This window comes from Mastacembelus armatus, chromosome 11 (assembly GCF_900324485.2).
Source record: "Mastacembelus armatus chromosome 11, fMasArm1.2, whole genome shotgun sequence".
NCBI lineage: Eukaryota > Metazoa > Chordata > Actinopteri > Synbranchiformes > Mastacembelidae > Mastacembelus > Mastacembelus armatus.
The window spans coordinates 6,962,955-6,982,967 of NC_046643.1; the positions used below are offsets into that span (position 1 = coordinate 6,962,955).

The 20,013-nt window shown below is 40.4% G+C and overlaps 3 protein-coding genes across 7 annotated transcripts; all 3 read right to left on the reverse strand.

Annotated features, from left to right (window-relative positions):
• Positions 1 to 1,176: 1,176 nt before the first annotated feature.
• Positions 1,177 to 7,561, reverse strand: LOC113126568 (uncharacterized). 3 transcript variants are annotated; one of them, XM_026300651.1, is made up of 5 exons: positions 7,311 to 7,561; positions 4,019 to 4,054; positions 3,605 to 3,657; positions 3,139 to 3,517; positions 1,177 to 3,050 (listed from the first exon to the last, which is right to left on the reverse strand). In XM_026300651.1, coding segments are annotated over exons 2-5 (453 nt in total). In that variant the 5' UTR covers positions 4,039 to 4,054; positions 7,311 to 7,561; the 3' UTR covers positions 1,177 to 3,049. The 3 variants fall into 3 exon arrangements, with proteins under 3 accessions (XP_026156436.1, XP_026156435.1, XP_026156434.1); XM_026300650.1 differs by lacking the exons at positions 1,177 to 3,050; positions 3,139 to 3,517; positions 3,605 to 3,657 and having other exon boundaries at positions 3,707 to 6,915; XM_026300649.1 differs by lacking the exons at positions 1,177 to 3,050; positions 3,139 to 3,517; positions 3,605 to 3,657 and having other exon boundaries at positions 3,707 to 5,455; positions 5,752 to 7,561.
• Positions 7,562 to 8,343: 782 nt separating this feature from the next.
• Positions 8,344 to 10,949, reverse strand: LOC113126570 (uncharacterized). The gene is made up of 5 exons (XM_026300657.1): positions 10,899 to 10,949; positions 10,743 to 10,771; positions 10,538 to 10,655; positions 9,550 to 9,723; positions 8,344 to 9,371 (listed from the first exon to the last, which is right to left on the reverse strand). Exons 1-5 carry the CDS (start codon positions 10,899 to 10,901, stop codon positions 8,733 to 8,735), a joined length of 963 nt encoding a protein of 320 aa, XP_026156442.1. The 5' UTR covers positions 10,902 to 10,949; the 3' UTR covers positions 8,344 to 8,732.
• A 1,350-nt stretch (positions 10,950 to 12,299) lies between these two features.
• LOC113126571 (uncharacterized) lies at positions 12,300 to 19,670 on the reverse strand. 3 transcript variants are annotated; one of them, XM_026300659.2, is made up of 7 exons: positions 19,415 to 19,670; positions 18,661 to 18,705; positions 14,336 to 14,366; positions 13,997 to 14,052; positions 13,525 to 13,907; positions 13,291 to 13,420; positions 12,300 to 12,946 (listed from the first exon to the last, which is right to left on the reverse strand). In XM_026300659.2, the coding sequence occupies exons 4-7, from the start codon at positions 14,037 to 14,039 to the stop codon at positions 12,933 to 12,935; spliced, it is 570 nt and encodes a 189-aa protein (XP_026156444.1). In that variant the 5' UTR covers positions 14,040 to 14,052; positions 14,336 to 14,366; positions 18,661 to 18,705; positions 19,415 to 19,670; the 3' UTR covers positions 12,300 to 12,932. The 3 variants fall into 3 exon arrangements, with proteins under 3 accessions (XP_026156444.1, XP_026156445.1, XP_026156443.1); XM_026300660.2 differs by lacking the exon at positions 14,336 to 14,366 and adding an exon at positions 14,962 to 15,067; XM_026300658.2 differs by lacking the exon at positions 14,336 to 14,366 and having other exon boundaries at positions 19,415 to 19,668.
• Positions 19,671 to 20,013: the final 343 nt, after the last annotated feature.

Sequence of the window (20,013 nt, forward strand, 5' to 3'; positions counted from 1 at the left end):
ATATTTGAAGATGTTTGTAAACTTAGAGACACATGAAAAAGGTTACTTAACACACAAGAGGTCCAAAGACAAAATCCAGACAGGGGAAAATATAGGCAGGGCTAGAACATAAAGCTAGGAATCCTTCTGACTAGAAATGACAACGACAAACAAACTGGCAAGGAACAAAGGGAAAAGGAGAGGTATTTAAAAAAGACACAGGGAGAAAGCAAGACAGGTGAAAATAGTCAAAATCAAAACAAGGTGAAACGAACAGACAAAGTGGATCCTGCAGTCTTTCAACATAAAAGTCCATGACAGGAAGTCCATGGCAGGATGCTGATATAACCAAGGTTTAAACAAGTATCTTAATCAAATGGACCATCAAACTTAGGTTTACGCAAGTCAAAAATAAGTGAATGTTCATACCAAGAGATATGGTTTTGTGATGGTTTATTTACACATTGGTCAGCAGACTTACAGATAATAAATGTGCCTGCATCCTCTCTGTCCCTGGTCAAAAACCATGTGCCCTCAGTCCTGTCAGACTCTCCCACCTTGACCTACTTATACTAATTCACTGGCCACACCTGTAACAAATGAAATAAACTAAACAAATGACTAAACAATAAAACACAAATAGCTCCAACAACCCACACCCTAATTGTGAAGATGTAATTCACAATTAGGGTCATTTAATATTGCCTCCACCTCACAAAACAGCATCTGCAGGCCTCCATCATCCAGTACTTGCTGTCCAACAACAGAAGTAAGATGATGGTTTGGCAACAGTTCACTTATTTCAGAGCTATACTGTAAGTATAACATAGGTCCCAATGTATTGTATATAATGCAGCCACATGTTAAAACTACCACAACTCTATCAGACACATTTTATTGATGTTAGTCTCAATATAGACTCAGAGCTGCCCAGATATAATATAGTCCATATGTCCATTAGTGTTGATTCTACTATAGAGTCATTATATACTTAGTGTAGGAAAGTTTACTTTGGTGACAATGGAGCAAAAGTCAGATGCTAAACAGAATGAAATCAAAGGCTGCACACACCAACACAATATGTCTTTATTGTATACTATTTAATTACTGAATCTCAGTGTCATTTATATACAAACAACTGCACAAAATAAACATGTACAAAAATGAGTTGTTGGTCAACAAAAACTGCAGCTGAAACCAGTAACTTTCTGAGGTGTTTTCTCAAAGGTAGAATTTGGCCTTTTCTGTCTGTAGCTTCCTGTTTTCTTTGTGGTCTGAATCTTCCAGCACTCACTGAACCACAGCAAGTTCAGTTGAGAGTCATAAACCAGCCTGTAGGTGTCATTATGTTTGTCAGTGTGTCAGCCATGTGTCAAGAGTTATTGACTAACAACACTATGTTAAATGTTGCACACTCTATTATCTGGCTAAATAAAACAGCATTTCCAGATGGAAATCTACACATACAAAGGTCATAGAGGAGGCATATGTAAAAAGTGTATAATGCTTATTATAAATGATATCACTGTTAACTGCATTATAAATCCAAGACTCCAGGGCCCATATTCACAAAGCTTCTTAGAATCCCCTCAGAAAGCTCCTGTCTTAGCCTAAGAAGTCCCAGCTGGGAGTCCTGGACTAAAAGTGATTTAGGAAACTTCTCAGACCAACTGAGTATGAAACGTACAAAAACCCTTTATCTTAGTGAGGTGTGGTTGATACTGTTTCAAGGACTGTGATTGGCTGATCAAAAACTATCTGTAAATGTCTTAAAATGCCTCTTTGTGAAAACAGAATAAATGATAATAGGATGAACAGTGAAATCATAAAATATTTGTATTAAGAAATTGATGAATCATGAATACAGGCTACTTTATGCAAAGTTTCTGTCACAGGCTAAATATCTTAAAGTTAATTAAAACAGCTAAATATTGAAAATGTGTCTACTAATTTCCACACAGTAGTTACTATATTTAAGTGCTTACATGTATTTACCAGACTGATTTTATTACTTGTAATCCATTTGAGATTGATGGGAACAAAATGACCAATGTACATGACTGCAGGACAGTCTGTTTAAGTTGCACTTTTGAATGGTATGTAGCCAACAATATAAATAAGATGGAAGGAAGTAAAAGAACAAGAAAACCAAACTGGACAGAAGAGACTGAAACCAGAAGATTTCTGTGTCACTATATGAGGTTGTGAATGTGTTTCAATAGTTTGTGTGATCACTCTGCTGATGGAAGGTTGTGAGAAAGAAATCATCACTACAATTTTTCCAGTTGCCAAATACCTCAGTGCTGTAATCTCTTTCATTTCTGGCGTTATGGCATTCCTATGTTGGGTGGGAGATGTGAGCACATCTCTAATAGGTTCGACCACAAACATTATCCCATTGCGATCCAATCTGTATCGTTTAATTAACCCAGGATTGCTCAGTGTTTGGAGAATATTTCTTCTTTCAGCCATTTTCTCTTAAAACTCCTAAGAGTCCTCCTCTCTACTCTTAACAATTTTTACCTTAGGAGCTGTTTTTAGGGCTAAGATGTTTCGTGAATCATTTTATCTTTACTAAGATTTAGTGCTAAATTTAAGGGGAAATTCTTTTTTTTCTTTTGCCTTTATTAGACAGGACAGTGGAGAGAGACAGGAAACTAGGGCAGAGAGGAAGGGAGGACATGCAGCCATACATGACGGCCGGCGCGGGGGTCGAATCGGCGTCTCCTGTGTATATGGACGGGCACGCTACCGCTACGCCACCTGCGGCCCCCTAAGGGGAAATTCTAAGAAAACATAATTTTCTAAGGAAGCTTTGTGAATACGAGCCCTGCTACATAGCCTTTCTTTTAGGCACCAACATCATCTGTAAAAAACATAAGCATTGCCATGACACTCCTAGAAGGCTGCAATGTTCATGCACCCAAGTTAATGTTAGGACAAACACTAACCTATGTGTGCCCTGCTGGTTTGAGATATTTCATGAATGTGGACTTCATCAGTTCTTGATGTTCTTTCTCCAGCCTCCTCCCCTCAGGACCGTTCTTCACCTCTGCCCAATCTTCCTCAGTCTAAACACAACAGACCACATTAAAACAAACATCTAGCAGCAGGAATCCCCAAGCCCTGCTTAGTCCCTGTAAAAGAATAACTTCTCACCATATCTTTGAAGGCCTCCCCTCATAATAGGTTTTGGACGCTGGATACTCAATTCCCTCTTCAAATACCTTAACCAGGTCTGAGGCCACCAAATGCAGCTCCTCTCCATCATAGGCATACACCTGTTTGTCCTCACAAGTCATCAGAACAAGCTCATCACATGGACATGATGTGCCCTCCACCACACCAACAACCTGCATTTTTACCGAGTCAGGAAGGTAGAATTTTCCCCACCCGTTCACCACCTCCTCTTCATCTCTGTAAATAGTGTCATCAAGCTCTGCTATCTTCAATTTGGCACCAGCTGGTTTTGTTAAGGGGAAACACTTGCCTTTCTTAGTGGAAACAAAGTCTGACACGTGTGCCAGGTACTTTCCACCTGCAACACACATGGGACAAAATAAGAAGATATGTAGAAACATGAATAAACAAACAACAAGGTTACTATGATATTTAGGGAAAATACCTTCTGCTTTGCTGCACTGTGGCCAATCAGACAAATCAAGCTCAGGAGCCGCACTGAAAGAAAAGGATGTTTTAAAAAAACAAGTTATGGTGACAGCAGCCATTGAAGGTGATAAAATCCATTTATAAACAGCAAAGCAGTGACTGGGATCAGTTTAGTCTTTAAGTTTGTAACCAAAACAGACTGAAAACTGGGAACATATTTTTGACATGTCAGTGTTTCAGCCACCCTGAACAGATAAAGAAATGGCTTTTGTCTGAGATACCTTAGAAATGCAGATGCCGTTCTGTCACTCTGTTACAGGATGGCATGAAATGTGATGTCTGTCACATAAATGCACTCAAGTGAACCTGGATTTTTGACATGTCAGTGTTTCAGCCACCCTGAACAGATACAGAAATTTGTCTCAGATACCTTAGAAATGCAGATGCCATCCTGTCACCCTGTTACCTAGAAAAAAATAAAAGCTCATTGTTAAAGCAGTGGTAGAAAAACACTCAAATCCTTCATTTTAGTAGAAATGGAAACACTGGACCTTTTTTGGAAGAACATTAGTGACATATACAAAATATAACACACCATATGGTGTCAATTATATGTCTCGCACCAGAAAAATGTAACCGATTTAAACTATGTAGAATCAAAAGTCCATCCATAGGTAAAGCCTCCGGATGAATGTTATGCTATAAAAAGGTCACATTTTTCCTCTAAAATGTGGTGGATTGCAAAGCCTTTCTTGCCATTGCCTTGTTTTGTCTTCTTTTTCTCAAACCCAACTGCCTGTAATCCATCCACCCTGCCAGCTGACACTGGGCAGTACAACAGTATAAAACTTCATACCAGACAACTTCCTTAGGAGGCACCTCTAAGTAAATGAGATAATATACTGTGTTATTTTACAACTGTACTTAAACATAGACACAAGTTATCTGCATAAGGCTTGACATAAATTATTTAAATTTCAAATATGCATCATAGAACTTTATTTTAATAGCCGTATTTAATTTCCCCGACTGTAAAAACGATTTCTTTACGTTTTATGATATAACGTTAATAAAAACGTGGTTTTCCTTTAATAAATTATCTTTAATTAATGCATATGTTGAACCTGAGATACAATTTGGTTCAAAATGGGCTTTAATTGTTTGTTAGCTGTTATTCAGTCTGATCACATTTGAAAATGTCATGAAAACAAACCAACATCAGTGTCACAGTCAAACCGTTAACGCGTCCCTTCTCCATGTTAACGCTGTTTAATAATATTTAGGTAAATAACTAACTCCTGTGTAACTGTTGCACCCTTGGACATACAAGACTAAATCAGACTTCGTCTCCCTTTTTCTTGTTTCTCTGCAACGTTTATTCTCCCGATTCAATGGTGGAGTTTTTCTTTAGCATTACACACACAGAGATCTTACCCACACACGGCTACTACATACACTGCGCTCTCTCGCTCTCTGCGCGTACTGAAAAACATGACGTCATCAAAATGATTACCTCTGACCTCTTAGCCGTAAAACAAATATTTAAATATAAAATATTTAAACTAATTGCAACATATTTCCAGGTCGCAACACCCTCCCCCACTAAAAAAAAATGTTATTTATTATTTTTTTTCCATAACAGAATCAACAATATTTTAACAATTAGACAATTGGTGGGAGGTGGGTGAACTGGTAAGTATTTTCATACACATCACACATTATAGAGTGGTTGGATCACAGTGTCTCTCAATACTTTGTTTCCTCAGAAAGTCTTTCATGGCATCAACACAAGGCTAAAAGTCCATAGTCCATTAGTATTGCAGGGTGAATAGTCAGTCCATCGAAGTATTGGGGGGCCCCGCCAAATCTTCATACAGGGACAAGGAAAAACCCTTTTTTTTTTCACCCATCCATATATATCTACATATTTTGTTGCCATGACTGCAGTCACTCTTCTTGTTGCTACTGTTCAAAGCCAGGACTTACTACTCTTATAGTATTCCACCCCTGTACTTATCACTTAAATAACTGTACAGGTCACCTGTAAACACACTCTGTAATGTTTTCACTACCACATCACCGTGAACCATAACCAATGCCCAAAATTAACACTAAACTAACATAAAATATTATCTAAGTGTTTTGTTAGTGATAAAAGGATACATAAATGATGTGCTGCTGGAGGGTTCACAGTTGACTTCTGGAGGCCTTCCCACACTGATAAGGGCAGGTTCTCAGCTGCTGAAAGGTCGGCTGGCCAAGCTGATCATAGGTGTAGACACATCTGGGCTGTCTGACTCTCTTAGGCCTGTTCCTCCACGTCTCTGCTTCATGCTCATCCTCTGTGTCAACCACCTGAGTTTCCTCCTCTCCCTCCATGCTGTCTCCCTGCTCGGCGTGTTCCTCTTCAGAGTGTTCTGCAGGTGCTTCTGTCCTCTCAGACACATCCCTGGGTGTTTCTATCCTTGGCTGGAACTCTTCTGTTTCTGCATTGAGGGGTTGGCTGGCATGTCTTACTACTGTCTGCAAGTAACATTCTCCCTCACTAGAGCTATCTGTCTCTGTTGACCGAGCATCACACTTATCTTTACGATTTCTTCTCACTGTTTGTTTTGCTTGGCCTTGGTTGCTTTTCAGGCTAGGTTGCCGAACCTCTGAATCTTCCACCAAGTAAGGGCATGGCAGGAGTAGGTTACGATGCAGCACACGTTTTCTCCCTGACCCTAACAATGGTTCGACCACATAGACAGGACTACCAGGGCCTTTTTTTTCCTTAACCACATGAACTGCATCTTCCCAATAACTGCGCAGTTTCCCGGGACCACCTCTGGGGGTGAGATTCCTCACCAGCACGTGGTCACCTGGCTTCAGGGCTGAACTCCATGTTCGTTGATTGTAGTTTTTTTGTCCCCTCCGGGCACTTTTCTTCATATTTTGCATTGCTATGGCATAAGCTTCTTGCATGACCTCTCTCCACTTCTCTGCATAGCCCGCCTGTGACTCGCGCCGTTCTTCGACTCTCTTTGGGAACCTTAGGTCGATAGGTAACGTTGGCTCACGACCAAAGAGGAGGAAAAATGGTGAGAACCCTGTGGATTCATTCACCGTAGAGTTATAAGCATGGACCACTTTATTGAGGTGCTCTTTCCACCTAGATTTCTGAGACTCCTCGAGTGTGCGCAACATACCAAGCAGTGTCCTATTGAAGCGTTCCGCAGGGTTAGATTGCGGGTGATATGGAGAGGTACGTGAACGGCGAATACCACAGTAGTCTTGGAGCTTGCGAAACAGTGTGTTTTCAAACTCTTTTCCCTGATCATGATGTATCTTGGAGGGGAAACCAAAGCGCATGATAAAGTCATCAAAGAGCTTTCTGGCTGCAGTCTTCCCAGACTTATCTTTGGTCGCATATGCCTGCGCATATTATGTGAAATGGTCTACAACCACAAATATGTATTCTTCACCGCCCTTACACTTGTCTAAATGGAGGTAGTCATTATTGTAATAATTGCAACATATTTCCAGGTCGCAACATAACCTTAATTAGTAATTATCAATCAGGTTATTCATTAACAAGCTTCTCTAACTTCTCTAGCGTTAATTCTCTGGCCAACTAAACTGCCGTCACGTTACTAAGAAATATAATCTTTAATAAATATTATCTTCTACCACAAACAACATGAGGGAGTTACCAATCACTAGTGAAGTTAAGACAAACTCACTCCAAACCGCGTGTGTCGAGTTCAGGACTGTGGTGCATCGTCAGTGTCAGCTTTAGCTTTAGCTTTAGCTTTAGCTAACGTTAGCCCACAGAAGTCTCCGCTGAAGCTTTAACGCTATTTGAGGCGTCTTTCAGAGAATCACCTCATCGTTTGGACCTGAGGTGAAAACTTCACGGTGGCCAACAAGGGCAAACAACGAAAACACCTGCAAGAGAGAAACGCTGCAACAGCGAGAACACACTTGGTCAAAAGTGTCATACAACGTTGGGAGGGGGGTCTGAAGGTGCTGTAATGACTATAGGTTGTTGTCTTGTTCAGGGTGTTTTTTGGGGAGTCGGTAGGGTGAGCTAGAGGGAGATGGGTCAGGGAGGAGAGAAGTGTGTGTGTAGGGAAGAGAGGGAGGGTGAGAGAGAGCTGTTCAGTGAGGGGAGTTAGCGTGGCTACGGCTGAAACAGTAGCCTGTTACCTGTTCTGACTAAAAAATTAATAAAGCAAAGTGACAAAAGAACGTCTGCTGGCTGTGAATTTAATGGGTACAGTGCGTTTTCCATTTATTATTTTTTAAACACTTGGCCGTCATGTTTTACAGTATTATAAAAGTACAGTGTTGTAAAAGATGACGGCCAAGTGTTTAAAAAGTAGTAAATGGAAAACGTATCTTCAGAAGTCCCACCCTGCAAAAACACCCCCCCCCCCAGCCTCCGAAATGAGACGTGACTTATATCACTACGTGTCTCTCTCACCTCTGTAAAAGTTATCCAAACTTTGTTCATAGCATCCCTGTTTGGGGTCCCCCTACAGGCCTGGCGCACTTCCATTGCTGCGTTTCTCTCTTGCGTGTGTTGTGAGTGTGTGAGATTGTCTGTGTTTGTGTGTCTCTATGTGGCCCTGCGATGGACTGGTGACCTGTTCAGGGTGTACCCCTGCCTTCCACCCGAGAGAGAGCTGGGATAGACTCCAGCAGATCCCCATGACCCTGATTCAGGAAAAAGCGGGTATAGAAAATGGATGGATGGAAAAACACACCAACCAGTTTACATAACAGTTAACTTTATTGTAAATGAGTTAACTTTAATATAAATAACATGACCATAATATCCACCTTTGCATCACCTGCATGCTTCATTCAAACTGGTGACGCACATCATTTATACTACAGATGTATTTTTATTTCCATTGTTAAAACGTGCAGTAATACACATCACAAGGAGAACTGGCAGTCTGCAGTGATAAGTCATGGTATATTAATCGAATTCCAAGTCAGGAAAAAAGTTGGAATTTCTGTCCTTAATTAAAGGGTCATTGTGTATTTTTGTATGTTGTAGATGGATAATCTGATATTTAAAGGCCTCTACTATCTGGTCAATTTGTAATAACAGATCATCTTAGTCATCAATCTGTAACATTCAATAATGTTTCTGTTTAAAGATTAAAAACTATGTCAGGGTAGAATTTATTGTCCCATGAAAAGTTCTTCTCTTTCAGCAACATTTTAAGGTGATTCCTCACACGTTCTCTCACCCTCTTCCTGTTCTCAGGTTTGGTTACCGTGTCAGATTGGGATTGTGCTTGAACTTGAACTTCTTCCTCATTTTTAAACAAGTTGCTCACACTCCCAACTTCAGCACAGTTGCCATGGGCCCAGCCCTTTGTTTCAGTTGTTGCCAAACCAAACAAATCCCCACATGATTTGCAAGGAGCCTTTGGGCTTCGATCATACAGGTTAAACGCCTCGCACCTGACATACTTTGGCAGATTGATTCTTCCATCAAAGTATGGTTTCTTCTGCTTATTTGGATAGTATGTCATCACTGCATCAGCAACATCACTGTCCCAGGCACTAAAACAGGAGGCAGCGACCATGATCTGCCCAGGAGTCTTCCCAGAAGTGGACATGGAGAGACCATAGTGTCTGGCTGAACCTCTCCTCTGAGTATTCTGAGAGACACAGATCACTGAGGGGACCAGATGATTTTCTTCACCCCGGGCCAGCTGAGTGTTTAGGTTTCGCAGCTGTTCAATTATTTGGTCTTCATTACTTTCGCCAGTCAGGTGGACGATCTGCAGGCAGTCACACAAATGATCAGGCTGCTGAATCAGCTTATTGAGTCATACTTTGTGATAGGAAAATGCAGTCACAGACATTCACACTTAACTGTAATATTAGAGGATGTTTAGCTGAAGTAACACGTTTATACAACATTACAAGGAAGAACTGTTTGACAAATGACAATCTTACCATGTCAAGCACACATGAAAATGGATCCCGCTTGGGTAGTTGAGAGGAAAAGAGTCGAAAAGCTCGAGGGAAAATCCGTTTCAAGCAATTTAACATCTCTTCATCATTAACAATTTCTTCGGGGGTAATAATTGGCTTGTTGATGTTTCCCAAAAAAAAGATGCAGTGAAGAACCTGGAAAGTCAAAACACATACAAAGAGACATCACTGTCCACAGTGTGTATAACGGGAAACCATCATATACACAAAACACACTCTAACAGGGCTGTTAGTTATGTTCAGAGCAGAACATTGTAAAGGCCACATACAGTAGACCCGTGACCCTGGTCCTACACAGCTGAGGGGAAAATAACTTGTCTTGTCAAATGAGGGAAGTGGGACAATACAGGACCACCAGCTTGATGTTTAATGTAAAGCAGTATGAAAAAATGATATAGGTGAACCTGATGACTGTATAAAGGCAGAAATGACGTGCGCCGGCCGTGATCTCTATCAGCTTTGTTAAGTGCCACGGATTTCCAAACATTTGTGGACTTTTTTTCTTTTTCTTTTTCCGTGTTGGCCTGGATTTGTGGAAGATATCTCCGTTCAGGATTCCTGAGTTGGGATCTAAACCGAGAGGGTGAATACGACTTGGTCATGACCACAAGCTGCAGCTTCACCGCAAGTGACTGAAGTGCGACTTATTAACTTGTTATTAACTTGGAACTGAGGGGGATCACCTAGTATTTATTTTATTGCTAATTAAGAACTGTGAAAAGCTAACTTTGTGTATTTTTAACTGGGACCGCTCGAAGGGTTAGGCAGATATTGGTTAGTATTTAATATTTCTTTTGAATAAATAAAGCTCGGCGCGGCTGTAAACATACGGTGGGTATTCGTCTTATTTCTCCCCTCGCTGATATTCTGTCACCTCTTTTTTAGCCTTGTAGCATTTTTTTTCTGGTAAGTGCCGGTAAAGTATCTGAACAGTCGCCATCACACATACCTCATCAACTAAAAATGTAGTATGTTCTGTAGGGTCATTATTCAGTTCCAGCATTTCCTCAATGATTGTACAAGCGTTTCTTCTGAAAACTTCTTCACTGTCCAGAAATTCTTCTTGTCTAAAATAATAACCAGCAGTTGTCGTTATAGGATCAAAAAGCAGGAAGCAGCAATAAGAACTTGTGGTTCAGGAAAAGTTCACTCACCTCTCAAGTTCAGCATCCCGATCAACATCCTGATACAATCGAACATAATATGACACAATTACACATTTGAGTGATGGGAGATGAAACTAGCAAAGTAGAATTGAATCATAATGATATGAAATTTTGGCAGAGAATCACATAAAAACAGCTACTCACCATTGTCAGTGATAAGCGAATGAAACTGACAGAAAAAAATTAAGCCCTTCCTCCCAAACTACTGAAACTACTCCGCCTCAGTTGGTTATAGGAAATCAAAACCTAACTTAACTAACATTTACAACAGGGCTGAGAGTTATTATCAGCAATAAATACAACTTAGTATTCAGAATGGACTGTGAATCACAATGGTGAGAGATTATTTGTGACGTTTAGTTTATTGTACTATAATGTCAATAATGTCCTTATTCCTAACTACAGGAAAAGGCCTTTTTGAGGGTGTGGCTGTTCAAGATGTCACAGACATCGTGCAGTTACTGGCCCCACCAACCTGCAGTGTCTATTTGTTGTTTATTGTGGCTGTTCTTTTCTCTCTCCTCTAGCCACTCACCCCAAACTGCTGGAGGTTTTTTCTTCCGTTAAAGGGAGTTTTTCCTCTCCACTGTCACCAAGTGCTGCCCATAAGGGAATTGTTGTTGTTTTTTTGTTTTTTTTTGTAAACTGCCTTGAGATGATTGTATTGTGATTTGGTGCTATACAAATAAAATAAAATTGAACTGAATTGAACAATGGAAAACGCATGCAAACCATAGAATTTTAGAAGACCACTGAATGGTGCTTGAGATAATACAAGCGATCCATCCATCAGTCTGGATCACCAGTTTATCACAGGGAAATATTAACTATCATTCTATTTATTAGCTGATTTCACACCTGCATAAGCAGCACAACACAGTGTGGGTGTGTGCGTTTGTTGTGGTTCAGGTATTGAAATAAAATGAAAGGAGAAATGGAAAATCCCCTATTGCAAAAACAACTCATTTAGGCATAAGTGCAGAAACTCTGCTTCGAGTTTGACATGTTTAATGACCAAAATATAGGTTAATTACTCAGCATGGTGACTATATTAACTGAACAGTGGTATTTTTGATATTGGTTTCCACGGATTCAAAAATGAGAATATGGCCATAAAACAACACACTCGAGCACAGGCTGGTCTACACCATATGAGGTTTTAAAGCTACAGTAAGTGAAATTTAGGCCAACATTATGTACCAATACCTGTACTTATGGCACAGGAGAACAATATGCACTATAAGGCTGCTCATAGAACAAATCTTTTGATCAGGGTTTCATGTGTCAGTGGCTGTGTGCCAACGCAATTTTTGCTTGACAGGTTCAATTTGAATTTTGTTTTCCAAAATGTTAGGGAAATACTTTTAACAAATAGATTCAGAGAACTTCGGTTAATTACATAGGAGTTTTACTCACAAGGTGTAACAGTCATACACCACCTTGGTACAGCATGAGAGTCACAGTGGTAGCGGCCAAGCACATCATTTTTAACGGTATGATACAAACAAGGTCATGTGAACAGAAAGAGGAGGACAGCCAGACATCTGGATTATGATTCCAACAGTCTTTATTAAAAAAAAAATCAAGGTCACAACAAACTGTTCTCACTGAAAGAAAAAGTTATGTTTGTACATTAGACATATTGAGCAGTGTTTCAATTATACTAAAGGAAGATTGATTAGGTCACTTGAGGGCAAAACATTTTCTCAATTTCTCTAACACAAAACAAGACAAACAGCCACATATGCCATATGCCTCGGCTTTCTGGCTCTGAGTCCCACTCTCGTTCGAGCCGCTTCGCGCGGGAGGAGCAGTTTCACCTCTTGCCGGCCGGGAAGGCGGCGCGCTCGAGGCGAGGGCTGCTCATCGCCGCTTGCGGCTATATATCTTTTTACCTTTTAGACAGACATAAATAGATATTTTGTTGTTTTGCCCTGTTGGGAAGAGATAAAATTTGTGATTTTTACTGTTGACAACCAAGTGGCCCCATTAATCCTTTACACAGGCCTGTGCATAGAAACCGTAGTTTCTAGCTTTTATATGGAGTTTTATATGAACACTCCATTTTATATTATTAAAACAAGTAAAAGCAGGGATTGGCACCAACCCCCACTGGAAAACAGTGTAATAGCCCTCATTGGGCAGGACTCTTCAGCCAGGTTGAAATACCATAAGATGTCAGCTGACGACTCCTGGAGAAGGGACAACAAATTAAAGTTAGTCAGTGGGGTTATTTTTCTTCTGTAAATGCACAAGATTACAAAATTGAGATTTTGGATACGAAACTCTATTCTCAAGCATATTTTAATGAATGAAAAATGACTCCACAAAAGAAATTACTACCCTTTGAGACTTGACATTACTTATTAATATAATATAATATAATATAATATAATATAATATAATATAATATAATATAATATAATATAATGCCAAAGCAGCCGATGGGAATGATTTGGAGTGATTAGTGGGTGTTAACCCTGCAACCCTTTCAGTTATTTGAATCTAAGTGAAGAAAATACACAAAAACACCCACCTATTTTTTGTTCAATCGTTCTGAGATTATCTAGGAATCTGGACTTTCTTGCTGTCACTCGTGTACGGTGCTCTTGGTCCAACCTCTTCCCCACTGGGCCCTTTTTTACTTCTGCCCAGTCCTCATTGGTCTACACACAAAAAACAAACACACAAAAATGAAAACCATCTTGTCAGTGATGACAGGACATAGGTCATCATGGCAAACAATCACAAATTGCAAATTACTTCTCACCATATCTTTGAAGGCTTCTCCTCTGTAATAGGTTTTGGATGCTGGATACTCAATTCCCTCTTCAAATACCTGTCTCAGGTTTGAGGCCACCAGATGCAGCTCCTCTCCATCATATACATACACCTGCTTGTTGTCCTCACGAGTCATCAGAACAAGCTCGTCACATGGACATGATGTGCCCTCCACCACACCAAAAACCTGCATGTTGACTATGTCGGGAAGGTAGAATTTCCCCCACCCATTCACCACCTTCTTTTCATCTCTGTAAATGGTGTCCCCAAGCTCTGCTATCTTCAGTACAGTCCCAGCTGGATTATTTAAGATGCATCTCCTGTGTTTCCATTTGGACACAGCATGTGAGACCCATTGCAGGTAATTTGAACCTGCATCACACGTCAAAGAAGCAGAGTTAAATGGAGGTTGAAAAATACTTAGCAAAGTTTCTATGACATGCATGATGTGTGAGGTTTACCTGTTTTTCCATTGCATTTTGAGAAATCTGACTGACAAAACATCTGACTTGCCAAACTGAAAGGTAGAAGGAAAAAAAACTTTAAACTTGAATTTATAAAACCAGAAAGCAGGAAGTATTTACTTATGCATTATAAGCATAATACATTGTAGTAGTGCTGCCCACAAGACAAAACACTTATGTTAAAGTGAGAAACTGGGGACATGGCTCAGAGCAGGATTGATCACCCTGCTGATGTCAATCTGACACATTTGAGTACTTTAAAACTGAACTTAACTCACTGTTTTTACCTCAAAGTTCACTTAATTTATTCTTACACTTACCCTGGTGGACTCATACCTGTTACTTTTATGCTTCCAGTGGACAGCACCTGATGGCAAAGTGACACTGACTATGTTTACCTGGACAGTAATAATCTGACTATTGACCTTATTCCGAATCAGACAATATCTTGATTAATGTATTTATATGAGTTGCTTTTAAAATATTCCTTTCAAGTTCCCACTTTACATGTTATAGAGCATAGATCGATTAATGACACACGTCTGTCGGCCTACATCACGCTGTCTGACTTTCTTTCCTCTATAATTTCACGTTGGCATTGGTTATCATCATACAGTTTGTTATGGTGCCATATACCGCTCTGGCTAGTTCATTTTTAATTTTACAGAGGCTTCAGGTGCAGTTTGCCTTATTTACTTGCATCATAACGCCACTCAAACCTTTTCCAAAGGATCACAACACTTCAACCTGTTTGCCTCTGTCCCTCCTACACTCTGTTTCATTACAGATGCTCCTCTGTGCTGAACCATCTGCCATCTGGGGACCTCATCACTTTTTCATTTCCCCAAGACAGGGTGTCAATTTGGCTCACTGCTTATCCACTCATCTCTGCTGCAGCGTGAAGTCAGTGTTTGCTCCATCTTCATAACTGTGCTGATGTATGTCTTATGCTCTGTTATTACCCGATTTATCCTGCTGCTTCTTTTTTCTTCTTTTTCAGTTTTCAGTGTAGTCCATCCTCTTTTCAGGTCTTCACAGTGCAAAGAAGGTTTTGAGGTTGTAGCAGACCTAAGGCAGGAATATATTCACATTCCAAGACTGAGGAAGGAGTTTTATCCTTAAGGAATTTATTGCTCTAAAACTTTTAGTGACCTAATAAGATAAACAAGTCCAAGTGGCACAGCCCTCTCCACCAAATACTGCACCATTTGGAATGAGACACCATTTGACAAAAAGCTCCTGGACCAACCACATTGTGTCACACATGATGAAGGACTAACCAGACGGATTCCCCACCCAGCACGGCAAGAGACGAAAAGACAATACACAAACAGACACACCAGTGCATGTATGCCTTAACTCTTTGTTGATGCTGGAGGTCTTGAAGCCTGTGTAGAAGGTGTTGAGGTCATCCAGCAGGCTGTTTGAAGAGCTGATAGTGGTGTTCGTGGTGAGCCTGTAGTCTGTGATGTTCCACATCCGCCCAACGTCAGCAGTAGAGTAGAAACGGTCCAGCTTCTTTTCTCGTTGCCTGATCTAAATGCACAAGCACATAGCATGTGGTGTATCTGACTGTTTATCCAGGGCTTCTGGTTGAGGAGTAGGGTGTAAGGGGTTGTTATCCTAATGTACCCAGTCACAGACTCAGCATAATCGTGTATCCTGACAGAAGAGTCCTCCTGAGTTGCTGCTGCTTTAAACATATCCCAGTCTGTTACAGAAAAACAGTCCTGTGAGATGGCCTCAACCTCTGGGATCCAGAGCTTAACCTGTTTGGTGTTGGCATTTGTTTATTTGAGTCTTTCTCTGTAGGTTGGGTACAGGAACAAAGAGATGTGGTCTGAGTGTCCAACGTGGGGGTTGCAAACATGGTCCAGTGTGTTCTTGTTGCAGGTGGGAATGTCCACATGCTGTTGGGAAGGACAGTCTGGAAGCTGCACTGATTAAAGTCGCCAGCAGGAGTAGAAGCAGCGTCAGGGTGAGCCGTCTCTAGCTCGCTGATGACGTCATGGAGTTTGCCAAGCGCTGCTGTAGAGTTGGCCCATGGGGGATGTAAACAGCGGCCAAAAACACAGCAGTGAATTCTCTTGGTAGATAATAGGGACAGCGTGTCAGCAGTAGAAACTCCACATCTGGCAAACAGTGCTTATAAACAGTCTGCATGTCTCTGCACCACGAGTTGTTGATAAACATACACACCTCCCCGGTGTTTGGAGTGGATCTGTAGATGAACAGCGGATTCTGGGACTTTCTCTGAGAGCAAAGTCTCGGTGGAAATCAGAGCGCATCATTCTCTTACTTCCTGTTGTGTTGTGATCCTGGCTTTCAGCTCATCCAGGTTGTTTTCCAGAGACCGCACGTTAGCTAGCAAAAGGCTCGGTAGCAGTGATCGGCTAGCGCGGGCTCTAAGCCTAACATGGAGCCCTCCCCTCCTGCCTCGCTTGCATCGCCATCCCCGGAGTGCTCTCCTCGGGTCAGCTACCTCACTTGAGCTCAGTGCTTAAGGGCCTTCCTGGTCGCAGTGGCTGCGAGAGCGACCAATGAGTTGTAGCCCCAGGGGTATAAAACTGGTAAATTCAAAACAATTTTGTCCATGTGTGTAGAACAAGTTCACCTTCTTCATGTCTAGCGCGATCAAGGGCGGACAAAGCGTTTGCGGTTCTCTGTCTGTATGTCACCCACGGAAAACTAGTGTTTTCATAAATTTGTGATTTGCCAACATGAGCTGAAAAATAATACTGTAAATAAAATTAACTTAATGGTTGAATTTCTCTAACCATTCTGATCCGCGAAACAGTCAAACAAATCTGAGCAGCACAAATAAAAGTCCTCCACAGCACTGGGGTGAGTACACGTCAGTTTTTGCTTTTGGCTGAAAACATTTGGGTTTGACATCAAGATATGAATATGAGACAAGAGATCAACATTTCAGCTTTTAATTCCACGTATTTACAGCAAAATCCCGAAATTCGCGGGGGTTACGCTCCTTGAGCACTTGCAAATTTTGGATGTGGTAAAAAAAGTGACTAGAAATGCCCATTTTTATAGATTAAACCCTAGATATGCCCCCAAATATGCTTCCAAAACACTTTAATTTAATTTCAAACTCAGCTTAATAGATTAATAGTAAATAAATTAGTGACCCAAATTAATAAACTATATTGTTCTTAATAATTTTGCTTTAAAATGCATAAAAAATTATATATTGACACAAAAAGCCATAAAGGAAGATATTTGCAGTTTCTGCGAAATTGCAGGGGAACCTAACAAATATTTGTTAGGTTTTAAGGAAAAATCCACGAATGACTGAGGCCGCAAACTCTGAACCACGACTTTGCAGGGGTCTACTGTCATCTGATACACAACTTAGAAGACTGCACCTTTTGTTTGAACCCACCCATTTATCATGTGAGCAAAAATACTGGAACATGTGACTGACAGGTGTGTTTTGTTGACCAGGTGTATCCTATTACACTAACTATTCAAACAATAAATAGTGATGAATGTCTACACTACAGTTTCAGATTTGGGTTTTGCCTGTACGGACTGCAATAATTCATCAGCTGAGAGAATATGGAAAATCAATCAGAGCCATTGCACAAACATTGGCCTGTAAAACCATTTGGAATTTCCTGAAAAAGAAAGAAGCCACTGCTGTACTAAGTAACAGACTTCAAATGGGTAGACCAAGGAAAACAGCAGCAGTTGACGACAGAAACGTGAAAACTGTAAAAAACGACCCCACAACAACTGTTAGTGACATCAGCAACAACCTCCAGAGGGCAGGAGTGAAGGTATCACAACCTAGTGTTCACAGAAGACTTCATGAACAAAAGTACAGAGGCTACGCCAGAAGATGTAAACCGCTCATTACCAAGAAGAAGAGGAAGGCCAAGCTGGAATTTGCCAAAACGTAAAGAGATGAGTCTCAAACATTCTGAGACAAAGTTTTACCAAAGTTTATCAAAGTGATGGAAAGGCTGAAGTTTGGAGAAAGGATCTGCTCATGATCGCAAAAATACAAGATCATCTGTGAAACACAGCGGAGGTAATGTCATGGCTTGGACTTGTATGGCTTCTTCTGGGACAGACTCATTAATCTTCATTGATGATGTAACACATGATGGCAGAGTGAACTCAGATGTCTACAGAAACATTTTGTCTGCCAGTTTAAAGAAAGATGCAACCAATCTGATTGTGAGATTCTTCATCATGCAGCAAGATAATGACCCAAAACACACTCCTAAAACAACAAAGGAGTTCAAGAAGAGGAAGGCTTTAGACTGGCCAAGTCAGTCTCCAGACTTGTGTTTTTGTTACAAATAATACAATCTTCTAAGTTGTGTATCAGATCTAGATGTAAATACCTGGAAATAAATGTTGAAATATGATGTCTCGTATTCATCTTTTGATGTCAAACCCAAATGTTTTTAGTCTACAGCAAAAATAAAGGAATTGGCCTCACTGTTCCAGTACTTTTGGAGGGGAGTGTAGGTATGTTTCCGTACACATAAGGGAAGGGAGAATATGTGTTCAAACTAGTGACCAAATGTGTAAATATGCAATAAAACACATTTCTACCCAGATGTGTCATTATACATGTATGTTGTTGCTTCTTTAAAATATTGAAATCCCATTAATAAAAGAAAACTGGTTCTTACGGGTAGGGGTTCACTGGATCTTCTGTCATTTCGGCTCTTGAGCACCTAGAAACAATATTTGTGTTGTTAAAACGGGTGGTTGATAAATACCCCGAAAACACTGGCATCAATTTAATGTTCATTTAGTTACCTGTATGTAGTTTTCAGTAATAGTTGCTGAAACCTAGAAACTAATTATGTTTTATTTCTATAAAGTATTCAAAAAATTGTTTCTCATTTAGTTATATAATGTGTCGCCTCAGTCTTCTGAGTTTTACACTCTAACATATTTTTGACAAATGTAATAAACTGGATTGTCACTATTTTCATTACATATTATTTTTATTACAAGACGGAATTTCCCTTTAGTTACTAATCACGTAATGTTCTTTCTCTACCTTTTTCTCACTTGTGACAAATTAAACATGCGCACATGATTTTTAAAAAAAACGACATAGATTTATTTTAGTCCTTTAGAAATAAAATACAATCTTCATGGATCGTAGTTTGTTCTGTATTTGTGATTACTGGCTGTAAGTGCGTAGTTTGGCCTACGGCCTGACAACAGAAAAATATGTGCCCTGACTTGAATTTCCGCTTTCAGCCTTCCTACCAAATGTGAGACTACGATCACACTTGAGGATTTTCAACTTAGCTACATTTCGAAAAACACTGTTTAGTATATTATACATAATAGTATACGGTATAAACCATGAAACATGTTTACCACATGACTAATGTTAACAAACTGCTTTAGAAGATAGACCGTACTTACTGAAGTGAAATCCTTCCTCGACACCGTTTATCAAACAGACGTGGATAAAGGACCAAAGTCTGGAGGTCTGACTGCAAACACGTCGCTTTTCGTGAAAACAGACGACGGGTTTTTCCTGTGGTCCGATGCTTCGCGACAAACACGCCTAGTCCCTACAGAACAGGTCGTAGATCACATTACTCACATACCGAGCCGTGCTGTGCTGTGCCGTGCTGGGTTTGAAAGCTGGGCGAGGCTTGTTTTTCTTCTCCTTCCTGCTCACGTCCTGCAGTGTGGCCCACCAGACGCTAGAAATAAGACACTGCAATTGGCTTGCTGGGTTTTACATAGAGCAGGTATAGACTGTAATCTTCTTTAATTTAAAAGACCCATCCTTCCCACATGAACAGGCACATAACGTTATATACATACTTATCTATACAGCCACTGTCTGTGTGTGTGTTTAAGCTAAAACCCTTTACAAAGAAATGTTCTGCCGCTCTGTAAGTGAAGAGTGAGTGAAGACACACACAACCACTGACATCAGCACAAAATGGTGGTTGTCAACTCCAAACTGTTTCCTGAATGTGCCCAGAGGTGGCAAAAGTACTCAGATTTTA

What these genes read in the sequence shown, in the direction of transcription:
- LOC113126568 (XM_026300649.1), bottom strand. Translation starts at nt 6,939, where the DNA reads ATGCGCTTTGGTTTCCCCTCCAAGATACATCATGATCAGGGAAAAGAG.
- LOC113126570 (XM_026300657.1), bottom strand. An exon ending in CGGGATGCTGAACTTGAGAG is followed by an intron (nt 10,656 to 10,742) that starts GTGAGTGAACTT and finishes TTATTATTTTAG; the next exon opens with ACAAGAAGAATTTCTGGACA. An exon ending in TTTCATGTGTGCTTGACATG is followed by an intron (nt 9,372 to 9,549) that starts GTAAGATTGTCA and finishes GACTGCCTGCAG; the next exon opens with ATCGTCCACCTGACTGGCGA.
- LOC113126571 (XM_026300658.2), bottom strand. Translation starts at nt 18,689, where the DNA reads ATGACAGAAGATCCAGTGAACCCCTACCC. An exon ending in GATCCAGTGAACCCCTACCC is followed by an intron (nt 14,053 to 18,660) that starts GTAAGAACCAGT and finishes TCTACCTTTCAG; the next exon opens with TTTGGCAAGTCAGATGTTTT. An exon ending in GAGAAGCCTTCAAAGATATG is followed by an intron (nt 13,421 to 13,524) that starts GTGAGAAGTAAT and finishes TTTTGTGTGTAG; the next exon opens with ACCAATGAGGACTGGGCAGA.